Here is a 12,878-nt window from a genome sequence, read left to right on the forward strand (position 1 = left end):
AGGAAGTGATTTTCCACTCTCCACCCCCGCCGAGTGTAATCTGGGCTTCTTTTTAATCTCCTTCCTCTGAAGCATCAGGGATGGCCATGGCCAGAGATGGGTCATTAGCTGGGGTGGGCCAGCACTCTGAAGTCTCACCAAGCATTCTCTGTCTCAGGTTCTTGGCTGGCTGGTTCTTGTTCACGTGCTCAGGTTCTAATTGGTCACCATATGTGGGATCAGGAAGGAATGTTCCCCCAGGTCAGACTGGCAGGGACCTTGGGGGGTTTCATTTTCCTCTGCAGCATGTGGGTGTGGATCACTTGCCAGGGTTATCTGGGTATATCTCTCTTAATCAGTTCCCTGACACTGCAGGAGCCTTGAGCATTGATACATCTTGGTCCCTCCTATTCTCTGCCTCTGGCACATAATAGCTTAGTCTCCTGTGGGCTGTAATACTTTGATCGAAGTTTGGTTGTTGGGTTTAGTGTGCAAGTGCTGGGTGGTGGAGGTGACCTGTGATATACAGGAGGTCAGTCTAGATGATCTGGTGGTCCCTTCTGGCATCAAACCCTATGACTTTATGATTCTAAGAAAGAGAAAGCAGTGTCCACTGAAACAATGTGTACAGGTTAAATCTGATTATCGAAACCTCAACTCTCTGAAATTCATGTTATCCTGAACTGGGTTCTGTGTCCCAAATCGGATACAAGACTAAAAATTGAATTTTGTTTATCTGAAATGCCAATTACCTAGGGGTGTTATTAATGACTGGTTATTTTTTGTATTAAATAGCACCAAATGCTCTCAAACAGGCTGGGGTCCCATTGTGGAAGCATTATACAGACGTCTACACGTCAGCTGTTCCCTTAAGCATCTGGAGAATCCAAATCTATCTGTACCTTTTGTTTAAAGCTTATCGGCCTGATATTATTTTTTTCCAGCTAGATCCAGTATCATAAGTGTGCTGCTCTATTTCTTTTTCCTTTAGAAAAAGCAATTGTTGGGGAGAATCTCATTGGACGCTTTGTAGCACTGATTGAAAGTGGTGGCTTTGTGTTGCACTTGGACTCCAAACAGTTCCCAGCAGATACGTCCATTCGTTTCCCCCGAGATGAAGATTTTGACCTATCTCCCAGTGTTCAGCTCGGATGCAGGAGCGGATTTCGAAGAAGTTCATCTCTTGGGAGGGCGATCCCAAATTCCCAAGGATGTGGTATGTTTCCTTTTGACTTTCCCTCCTTTGTTGCTGTGGTTACTGTGAGTCAGTGCAAAGTTACAGTTGGAACATTAACAAGAAACTTTCATTGGCACACTTCTCAGGTGTCAGTCTCTACCCATGGGTGGGATGTGTGAAGCACCAACATGAATGCAAGGCCCTCGCTGAGGAAGGAGCCACTCCTGTGCTACTCTTGCTATCCTTAAAGTTCAGTTACACTCTGAAAAGTGAATCTCTTCAAAGGGCAGCATTAGATTCTGTGTCTGACCCTCAGACTTCATCTGAAATATGCTCAGTTTATAAATAAGACGATCATGTTTTTGGAAGTTCAGCCTGGAATCTGAAAGTCAGGGGAGGCTCTTTCTGGCTTGTGCACCACCACTAGTAATAAAGACTCTGCTAAAACGTCTGGTGGCGATGCATGAACCAGAATAGAATCCAGCTCACTGAGCAGCTGCAGAGGTGCCAGCAGTCCTGGGATCTTGTATCCCTGGGCAAAGTCCCAGGAGCTGGACGAGCCAGTACAAGACTCAGATGGAAGTTCTCTCAGCTCCAGCCAACACACAACCTGATTGCAGCTCTGCCCCCTTATTCCCCTGCTGTTAGGTTTCTGTATCTCCTTCTTCACTGGACACTGACTCACGTTCCCCCTAGATCCCCTTCCCTTAGTGACTTAGCTCCTTCTGTCAATTTCCCCCAATATTCCTGCATGCTCCAGCCCTCCAGAAACTCCAACCCCTCTCCACTCTCAATGGCCCATTGAGCCCCAACTTCCCCAGGCCCCACAGCTCCCAGCTGTACAGGATTTCTTCAGAACTACAGGGTAAGAGCAGGAATTCCTCTGGTGCAGGAGCAGGAGAGGGGGTTGGCCAATCTCCTGACGCAAATACTCTTTGTGTATGGTGTGGCAAACTTCAGCATTATCTTGCTATTTTTTGAAAACCGTGTCCATTTAAAGTCCCCGACAATGAATAAATTCATATGGAGACAACCTGCCAGAAAAAGCACACAGGGCCCTGTTTTCATTGGGAGAATTCCCCTACGGTCGGCATATTACAGGGGCAACAAAAACACCGAAAGCTGCTTGATGTCACTCTGGTCAAACAATCTGACTGGTATAAACAGGGTGAAATACACCCCAGTACAGAGAACCAGCCCAGGCCTATGCACTGCTTAACTCCCACCCAAACTCTGTTTTGGGGGCTGTGGGTGGTGCAAAGAGTTGAATTTCACCCAGAAGGAGCACATCTGCCATTCTGCCACAATCCTTTGTCAAACCCCAGACACCCTTTGTTTGCTTTCCCTGCAGCCTGATGGGAGGTCACTGTTCTGTCCGAGAGCCGAGAATAAAAACTGTGATGCCCTGGCTTTCCCACACCAGATAATACTGACATCTTTAGTTCGTTTCAGTCCCATATTGTTCTGTTTAATGTTCTTTATTAAAAAACAAAATCGAATGCCTTACGATGCCAACTAAGTAGCTGGCCTGGAAACATGAGCTGGAGTTTTTATGTTTAAAGTTCTGAACGTGCTGCAGCCCTTTGATGCTTTTTATATCTTAAAGAGGAGGAAAAAACAAACAAACAATAAAAATAAGTAACAGGGCGTTGCCAGATGATAAGGAGTGAAGCTCCTACCTTGCTGTCAGTGGGAATACTGGCAAAACATTTCTTTTTCTCTGTTGTTTTAAAAGTTTTATGAATGTTAGTGCTGGCGAAAGGTTCTGGGTTGAAAGCACTGGTATCTGGCCTACACTATAAAGTTGTAATGCTTTCACTATCGCAGGATATTAAAGCAATACAACCCCTCTTATGGTGGCTGTAGTTCTACTGGTATAAAGGTGCTGTTGTACCTATTCGTGTATGGGAAGAGAAATAAGCTATCCTGATGTTACTGCATCTACCTTAGGGGTTATACCAGTATGACTATTTTGATTAAAAAAAAATCACACCCCTAACTAAAGTAGTTAAACACACAGTTTTTGTACCAATATGTCTTCACTAGGAGAAAACGTGTTCCTAACTCATGTCAGCTAACATATGGTCACCTAAAGTCTATGGGGAAGCCTAGGGTTCACCTCAACCTGTTAACTTATGTTAAAACTGCAAACAGCCTTGTCTTCACTAGAATTGTACCTTATGATACTTACCACATGTGAAAAAACATACCTTTTTTTCTTAGTGAAGACAAGGCCTTCAAGGCTAGCGTGGACACTTCCCAATCATTTGTTCTAGGCTACAAATGTCAATAGTTTACGCTAGGCTCAACATGTTAACGTCCTCAAATTAATTGCCAGTCAATTAACTCAAGGTAAAAAATGCAGTGGAGACAGCCTATGCTACACCAGTTTCTGGAGGGAAATCCCATGCCATTCATACACACTCAGATATGCAGATATACCATGTAAAATGGTATTGTCCAAAAGCTCACTGTTATTTTCAATTTAAAAAAAAAAGCTCTGATGTGGGACAATGTTTAGATCTAGTGCCTTCCTAATCTGTCTGTCTGTTAGGGATTCTCCTCACAAGCCCTCCCCCCATTTCCCCTTTTACAAATGTTCCTGATGAGAGCCAATGAAACCCACCTGGTCTGCTTAGCAGGGAGAGTCAGCAGAACATTTCTTCACCTATGTACAGGCTAATAAAACCTGTAGTGTAGTCACAGGCAGCAATGGTGCAAACGTGGATGGGAAATGGACTTGAAAGCACCAGTTTAGTTCCCCCTGAGCATTCATCATATGTTAACAACTTTCAGTAACTGTTGATCTAAACTGGATTCCTCCAGCAATCTAGCTATTAAGATGTATTGCTGTAGTGATAAAGGAACTGGTTGTTTTTATAGTGGCATGGCAGTGCCATTAAAGTTGAGGTTGTATCATGACTTCTGTTTAAAGGTTAACTTTTCTAACGCCTCTAAAATTGACATTATTAGTTGGATTCCTTTGAAATTTGGTGTGCCACAGGAAGGGGCAGGGTAGGGTTATTGACAAATTTGGGGTCATTTGAGCTACAGAGTGCAGAGATATAAGCCCTGAAAAATAACCCTTTTTCAAAATAAATTCTAGGTGGGTTGTTTTTTGTTTTGTTTTTTTTCACAGAGAACTAGATCCAACTATTCATGTGATGTGGGTCAAAATGCTCTCAATCTGTTGAGTTTTACCCAAGGTAGTGCCATGGCACCCTCTAAAACATTGGGGGACTGAAATTTGAGAACTATATTGAAGAAAATGTAATTTTTTTACAGTTCACATGTGCCGATAGAGAAAAATGGGAAGAGTATCCATTCTTGCCTTAATGTTTGACTTTTGTAAATGCTCTAGAAGCTGAAGGGTAGCTCAGGTTCCTTTGAAATTTGGTGTGCCTCATTGAGGCATGGGCTAGCATTAGTGATCCATATTTGGGCTCATTTGACTTGAGTCAAATGAGGTTCTTGAGTTATAGGCCCCCACAAAATGGTTTCCTTCTTCTGCAATGCACTGTTAAGCTGAGAGGCACTCATGCCTGGATGAATCACAAACTTCATTGAAGCTGATGGCTGTAAACTCACCCTTCAGTTAACATAACTAAAGAAAAGTTAATCACAAGCCCAACCTGGACGGAAGTTGCTACAATTTTTTAGTCATGGACATCAATTTTATTCTGGGGGAACGTAATCATAATATTTGGACAGCCTGGACTGTGCATTTCCTGGGTTTCAGACGTCTGAGTTTTGCTCAGCTCAACATTCTGCAAGGGACCGACAGAACACCAAGCAACCTTAACTTAGCCTTAAGGTAATTTTTTGCCATTGAATTTAATGGAATGCAGTGCACAGAGCAAGAGGACTTTTAAATGGAGTGGACCTTTTTATACCTATCATGTATAAATACTACAGAAAGTGAAGATCAGGAATATGCGTTAGCTGTAGCATTAAGAGTACAATTAATTTTGATGGCTCCTGTTTTGTATTGCGCTGATTCTATCAACTGCCTTTGTAAAAGAATGTTTTAATGGGCTTTTGAAAGAACTGTTGAGTGGAGCAAAATGCTTCATAGTCCAGCTTTTATAGGGATTTCATTTTCTAGTTCTTAGTCTAGAAATGCAGCTGTGCATTACTTAGTGAGGCCAGTAGGTCATGGCCTAGGAGTCTCTAAACACAGAATTTAGCAGGTAGGAACTCCTGAGTTCTTAACCTGGTTCTGCTATTATATGTTGTTTATGGTTACTAACTATTAAGCATCACATGAGTGCCCTATGGCAAGTCATTTATCCTCTCTGGCTTAGTTTCCCCATACGTAAATGGGGATGATAATAATATTAGTAACTTATTACTTAGGAGTCTTTGTGAAGTGCAGTGAAGATGGAAAAAACTCCATCTGAGACCGATTCTTCAATCAGGACCTCAATAGATTTACCTTTACATGCTAAATATAATTAGCAGTGAAAGCCATTTTCCTTTCTCTTTTCTCTCTTTCCTGGTCCAGTTGGTTGTTGAGCTACAAAATATTTTCTCAGATCCTGAGCTTATTTATTTAATTAGTTGTTTTATTTCTCTTGTTCCATGACATTTTTCCCTTGCTACAGGGCAGTTTGGATAGCTCTTGATGGCAGTGAGCCATTCTGGTGGTCTCAGGAATTTGTTGTGCTCAGTGTATTCCTTCTGAGACATGCACTGTGCATTAATCTTCCTTTTCATCTCCATTACATTTTCCTTCCTGTCATCTAGACAAAGAATGTAGGCCATACTTACAGGATAGGGGACTGTATCCTGGGAAGCAGACTCTGAAGATTTGGGGGTGATGGTGAACAGCTGAACATAAGGTCCAAGTGTGACGCTGTAGCCAAAAGAGCTATTGCGTGCCAGGAGTGCATAAACACAGGAATCTCAAGTGGGAGTAGGGAGATTATTTTGGCTCTATATTTGGCACTAGTGTGACCACTGCTGGAATACTGTGTCCAGTTCTGGTGCCCACAATTCAAGAAGGATGTTGTTAAATTGGAGAGAGTTCAGAAAATGAGCCACAAGAATGATTGATTAAAGAATTAGAAAACATGCCTTATAATGGTAGACTCAAAGAGTTCAATCTATTTATCTTAACAAAGAAAAGGTTAAGAGGTGACCTGATTACAGTCTATAAGTATCTAGATGGGGAACAAATATTTGATAATAGGATCTTCAGTCTAGCAGAGAAAGGTATAAATGATACAATGGCTAGAAGTTGAAGCTGGACAAATTCAGACTGGATATAAGTAAATTTTTCATGGTGTGAGTAAATAACCATTGGAACAAGCATCATGGTGGATTCTCCATTGTGACCATTTTAAAATCAAGATTGGATCTTTTTCTAAAAGGCATGTCTAGGGATTAATTTGGGGAAATTCTAAGGTGAGTTATTCAGAAGGTCAGACTGGGTAATCACAATAGTCCCTTCTGACCTTGGATTCCATGAATTTGTTGCTTCAGGTTTGCTTGTATTGGAGGCATATAGGAACATGTTTTCCTGGCTGGAAATGGATGTTTCTTTGTTCATGTTTGCCATGTCTTAGTTTACTCTTATCTGCATTATCATTACATTGACTAATCCTAATCTATAGAGTATTTTATGGATATGTCAGTTTGAGGTGATCGGTTGTTCATAATTGAACCTTGATGAATGTGGCAACAGAAATCTCATGATTGCCTAAGGTGTTAGTGGAAAAATAATTTTAAATATGTACAGCCAGCTAGTGGCTTTGTGAGCTTGGAAAAGCTTTTCACTTCAGGAGGACAATCTGAGGCCTTTCATGACACCTGTTCATCAGTCACTCTTGTAGTTTGGTGGTGATATGAATTCATACTAGTTCCCTTTTCCATTTAGAATTTTATATATGGAGATATACTTATCCTATCTCATAGAACTGGAAGGGACCCTGAAAGGTCATTGAATCCAGTCCCCTGCCTTCACTAGCAGGACTGATTTTGCCCCAGATCCCTAAATTGCTCCCTCAAGGATTGAACTCACAACCCTGGGTTTAGCAGGCCAATGCTCAAACCATTGAGCGATCCCTCCCCCCTCTGTAACTTGTATTAAAATTGTTTCAAACAGAGATCAGTATGAATCAAAAAGCTGCTAGGTTTACAACTGAATTAGCAGCTCAAACCTTTCTCTGTGATAGACTCTACCCAAACACTGGTATCCCCAGACTTTGGGGTATCTCTGAGGTGCCTATCGCCATGAGGTCTAAGCACCAAACAATTAGAAGAAGCATTTAGCATATTCTAAAGGAACTAAGTTCCCTCTTTTACTCCTTCTGTTCCCATTTTTCCCCTCTGCCCTTCTCTTGTGGTGCTTCCTTCCACTCCCCTGCAATCATTCCACTGTGGCCTGGTCCTGGGGCAGAATAAATGCTATTCCTGGGGGAAGATCTTACAAACGAGGTGATTCTTGCACGTACAGCCAGGCTTGGCCTCACTTTGTTCTTCTCCTGTGAGGTGCTTTATCGTCTGGGTCCTGCTGTTGAGAATTCAGCGCCCCCTGCTCATGAGAGCCTCAATCTAGATAGAACAGCACCAAGTTTCAAACTCATATATGGAAGTGTTGGATCCAAGGTTTTGGTTTCTTCCATTTTAGGGGTATAAAGATTAAGAGCTGTAGTTTAGATCTGGGGTTTCATTCAGGCTCTCCTCTCATTTCCAGCCTGGTTAACATGTATAGATTTTAAGCTAGAAAGAGACTATTATGATTATCTAGTTTGATCTGAATAACACAGGCCATAGAACTCCACCCAGTAATCGCTTCATTGAGCATAATTTGTGGTTGAACTCGGGCATATCTTTTAGAAAGACATCCAGGCTCGACAGCTCTATTTTTGCTTTATCCTTTCATCTTTTTTCCTTGCTGTTCACTTTTTGCTTCTATTAAGTAAGAGTATAAACCAGACATAAATCTACTCTGCCTGTTTACATACATATGATATCAGGCATATGCCACTTCCACTCTGTGGTTCTACAACAAGAAACAGAGGAGAAAGTTCTGAAAAGTTTTTCTCCTTTTAAAATTTTAAATGCTTTAACTCATCTCTCCATCATCCTCGGCATTCTGCCCTTCCCCCTCCCCACCCCCCACCAGTGGCTTGTAGATTCTTTATTTCATCTGTAAGTAAAAATAATAAAATAAAATAAAAAAAGTTTCTTCCCTTGAGGTTCTTTTTTATTTGTATGATCCCTTCTGCATACATTGGAAAACCTCTTTAACAAATGGAACAAATAGGCTGGTGTTCTGAACATACGTGAGAGATGAGTGTCCTGTCTCTTCCAGGATTTTGTACTTCCTTAATTGATTTTTGATGTGTTGTGCCTGGTTTGCCTGCTTTGGAGCCCATTGAAATGAATCCTCCAGTCCCATGATATCCCAGACTCTCCTACTGGAACATGACAAATGTGAAGAGGAATGAAGGAAGATGGTTGTTATTAGGCTATCTGTCATTCTGATTTGTCACTGAGGTAGTTCAGTAAATTAGTTAATTCACAAGGCAGCATGTTGGCTGATTAAACGCAAATACAGCACATCCACCCTGTGGACTATAGTGGTAATGGCCAATGTTCTACTAGAGTTACTCTTTGGTACAGGTTTAAATTGCTGTGAACACGCTGGGCAAGAACAGAAGTGAAATTTTGCACCATATCATTGTCCCAAAATATACATGTGAAGGTTTTTGAAGGAAATCTATATCTGGAAAGCAGCTGTGAAATAGCAAGTAAACATACTGTCTGGTAAATGTGTCTGTGGTGGTGATACTAATCCGAGTGATCTGAAAGGAAGGATGGTATTACATGATTGCCCAGAAGACAATTAGTCATCTGCTTAACATGCAGACTGTCAGCTGGAAAACTTGCTCTTGGTTTGTTCTGAAATGCTGAACTCAGAAAGGTATTTTCCTCCCTATGGGGAGAAAATCTTTGTGTTGTGGTTGTCGTGTATACAATAAGTTAGTTGTCTTTAATCCAACAATTTCTTTCCTGCTTGGAACTACCTACCAACAATTTCATTACCAGAATTTTTTAATGAAAGCATTACCATATGGTGGCTTTTCCCTGAGTTTTTCAGAGTTTCCGTTAATGTGAATTTTCCTATTATTGTCTAAAGCCTTTGTTGCATTTTGTAATCTGCCCCCACAGTTGTATCTTATCACAGATGGACCCGATCCTCAACATTCCCACTTGGAGTCAGGTCCATCAGAGTTTGATGTGCTCTGGTTTGAGGGTCTTCTTTTAGACCCATCTGTTGCAAGGCACCTTCTCGGCCTCACCAGCCTCAGCTGTTTTTAGCCTTGGCGAAATGGGCTTGGGTAAAACAGTCCCTCTTGGCTGCACAGGGGCAGTCCGTTCCTTCTCTCTGCCAGTCTTTTGGGCTTGTTTTTTCTCCCTTATGAGAGGGAGTGCAGCCTCCCCTCCTGGTGAGTCTCGCTGTCTTGCTGCTCCTCACCTACTGGCAGCATGACTCCTTCTCTCCCTCCCTCTCTCTCAACAGGGGAGGGTTTAAAAAGGTCTCAGGCAGCCCTTAGTTGGAATCAGCTGATCCTAATTGACCTCAGGAAACTCCCTCCCAGCTGGTCCTAATTGACCTCAGGTAATCCTCTTCTCAGGTGAACCTGACTGACCTGTAGTCACCCCTCCTCAGTTGATAGGGAGGAGGGCCTTTAACCTTCTGGGACTGTTTTTTACCCCCTCCTTGCAGCTGTCTGTCCTGAATTTATCACACATCTGAATTAGGACCCTGGTCTAGATTCCCTGGATTCTAGTCACTGGAGGCTTTAGGTGAACATTTTAAGTGGGGCAATGTTGGTAAACCCTCCTAAGGTGCACATGTGCTCATCAAGGTCTTGCTCCAAAACCCATTGAAGTCAAGGGTAAGTCTACTGCAGCTGTGTTCTGCTTATGAACCTATGGGTATGGATGTCTGAAATGGTAAAGTTTCAGTTGAATTCCATAGAACTAATAATGTTTTTTCCTCTGTAGTTGTTTGTCCTTCAGGCAGCTACTTTCAGAATGACGAATGCATTCCATGTCCTCCTGGGTTCTATCAATTTCAGACAGGAAGCTCCTCCTGCATCAGGTGTCCTGTGGGAAAAACTACCATCTCCGTTGGAGCTTTCATTGCTGATCACTGTAAGTGCCCTGATTATCATTGTGGAAGAATGTCATTCAGTATCTACTTGGTGAGAGCTTTTGATCTTTCACAGAGCTCTTCTTCAGGGCTGGGCTTACTCTCTCTCACCAGCAGCAGTTACTCTAATAAAAGATATTACCTCACCTACCTCAGCTCACCTCACTGAAATTTCTAAGGACCTAACTAAAACCTTGCCTTGATAACTGTGCCCTTCTGTAGCACAACTTGTGCTCATAAGGCAGGTATCAACATACTTACTAATTTGTATACTAGTAAAATCAACCTGAATTGCGTCTGTTGGCCCACAGACCTATGAAAATAAAGGCAATGATGCCTAAAGGAATGCACAGATTAAATCCCTCAGTTTGTTTTCAGTATTAGCCCTTGCATAGAAAAGAGAGGAAGTAGAGAGCAGAAGTATGTTGATAATGTGGGGGAAGGTATTTGGGTTGAATTGTTGAAGGAGTGACCGTCTTGCATTTTGGCTGGTATCTGTTTGGTTTTGAACCTCCATTGAAGTCAAAGAGTTATGCCAGGGTGAATTTTCTCCCATGGTTTTATTCATATAGGTAGCTCTTTGGGATTGATAAGGAAGGGGGCATATTTCTCATTTATACCTTTTTCCATTAGTATCACCTTCTGCGTTACTCCCCAAAACACATGTGAGGAGACTGATGTTAATGTAGACTGGCCCTTTGGGCAAACTTCTCTCTCAATACAGATTACTTTCTATGGGTGTATGAACTGGGGGGTTTAGTCAATGCATTCCTTGGGGATTATTGTCACTTAAAGCATGACCCCTTTATCCAACCATTAGCCAGCTTATGATAAATGAAAAAGTGAGTTGCAATCTCAGACATCAATGCACACTGCTTTCTCGTTTTAAAAAGCTACTGGATTTCTTTGATACTCTTAGCTAATTGGGCTATACCAATTTTTGAATAATAATAAATAATAATAATAATTAATAAAAAAAACATACTCTTAAATATATGGGCCTGCCTCTGTAGGTGAATTTCCTCCTAGCGCAGTGGACCAGAGCAAAGCGTATGCACTGCTTAAATCCCACTTAAGTCATTTTCTGAAGTAGGAGGTGGGATTCAGCAGCACATTGGCCTAGTGCTGGCCCTTTGTATAGGGATAAATTTTAAGCCTTTGGATTTATTCCCCTTTCTCCTCTAGCTTGCTGTTGGTAGAGTGCTGTCTCTTAAAAAAAAAAAGTGCTGAGGATTTGCTGGGCTGGGTACGGGGAGAAGAGTGGAATCCTGACTGCCATTACGGATTTGTTCCTTTGTGCAGTGGAGGAGACCTTTGATCACTTCTGAATCCTGAAAAGCTCCAGTTAGCACTGAGAAAAGCATCTTCAAATATAAAGCAAAGCTCTTTATAATTTAGGAGTATCTGGGAGGACTTGGTTCTCCAAGAACAGGGGAATAAAAAAAATAACAGAAGCAAATTGGTTTGGTGAGAGCTTGTGACTCCTTATTATTGTTCTTGATATTTCAGCTTCCCATTGTAGTTGGCACTGCACATGCTTCCTTCTCTGAAGAACTTGCCTGTGCTGTAGGCTCCTAAGCGACCCATAGGCCCACCGTAAGCTCTCTGTGGCAGGGACTGTGTTTTTGTTCTGTGTTTGTACATGGTCCATGACTAGAGCTCTTAGGCTCTACCACAATGCAAATAACAATAAAAATAATGTAAAGTGATGGAACGGCAGCTGTGAAATGCTCACTGTAACTGACATGCGAGAGCCCTCTCCTTCAGGCAGTAAAGCATCCATTTCTTCTAGAATACCTTTTTCCTACTCATACACTGAATGCAAGATACATAATGATCCAACTCTTCTCTTTCATGTGACAGGTATCACGGATTGTCAGAGAAATAGGCAGGGTTTACAGTGCAGTGAAGATGGGCAGTATAGACCTTCCCAGGCTGATCCCATCACCAAGAAATCCTTCTGTGCTGATAGTCTTGGAATGACACTGGACTGGACTGAAACAGACCACCCATTGACAGATTCCCAGTGCCTCGGTAGGTATCAGAAAAATAATTGCGCTCACTTTGATCCTATGCAAGTAACTTCTCCTTAACAAAATTCTGGTTTCTAAGGACAGCTGAGTCTGAAAGGTTATGGGAATTCACTCAACTATAAGTCTGGTCTCCTCCACATCCCACATGCCTGCCCTTCTCCTTGCTGGTGGGTTTATTTACTAGACTGGAGAAAACATTATTTTTGAAAGGGAAGGGGGTGAAGTATGTTCATAGGTACCCTTGGATAATTGACAAATTGTTTGTCTGATCATTTCTTGCTCTCTGTCTGGTGGAGTCATTATAGTATAACATAACAGGACCAGGGCAGAGCGAAGGATTTCCTAATGGAAACAGCACTCATGGTTGCTCTCATAAGACCTGCTCTGTAGTGTTAGACAAATGAACACATTGTCGCTGTTTATTATTAGATTTTGGTACCCTTGCTCATGTTGTGTAGTGCCTTACTCCATGGGTGATCCCAGGTAAGTCAGGGGCCTGGACTCCAGCATGAGTAAGGTTATT

At 42.0% G+C, this 12,878-nt stretch overlaps 1 protein-coding gene across 1 annotated transcript in view; it reads left to right on the forward strand.

The window, feature by feature from the left end:
• The window catches only part of TG (thyroglobulin), a 202,401-nt gene that overhangs the window by 46,647 nt on the left and 142,876 nt on the right, over positions 1–12,878 (forward strand). Inside the window, exons 20-22 of the mRNA XM_042860977.2 lie at positions 971–1,195; positions 10,175–10,324; positions 12,186–12,356. Coding sequence (XP_042716911.2) covers positions 971–1,195; positions 10,175–10,324; positions 12,186–12,356 — 546 coding nt within the window. The remainder of the gene's footprint in view (positions 1–970; positions 1,196–10,174; positions 10,325–12,185; positions 12,357–12,878) is intronic.

Source organism: Chrysemys picta, chromosome 2 (assembly GCF_011386835.1).
Source record: "Chrysemys picta bellii isolate R12L10 chromosome 2, ASM1138683v2, whole genome shotgun sequence".
Taxonomy (NCBI): Eukaryota; Metazoa; Chordata; order Testudines; family Emydidae; genus Chrysemys; species Chrysemys picta.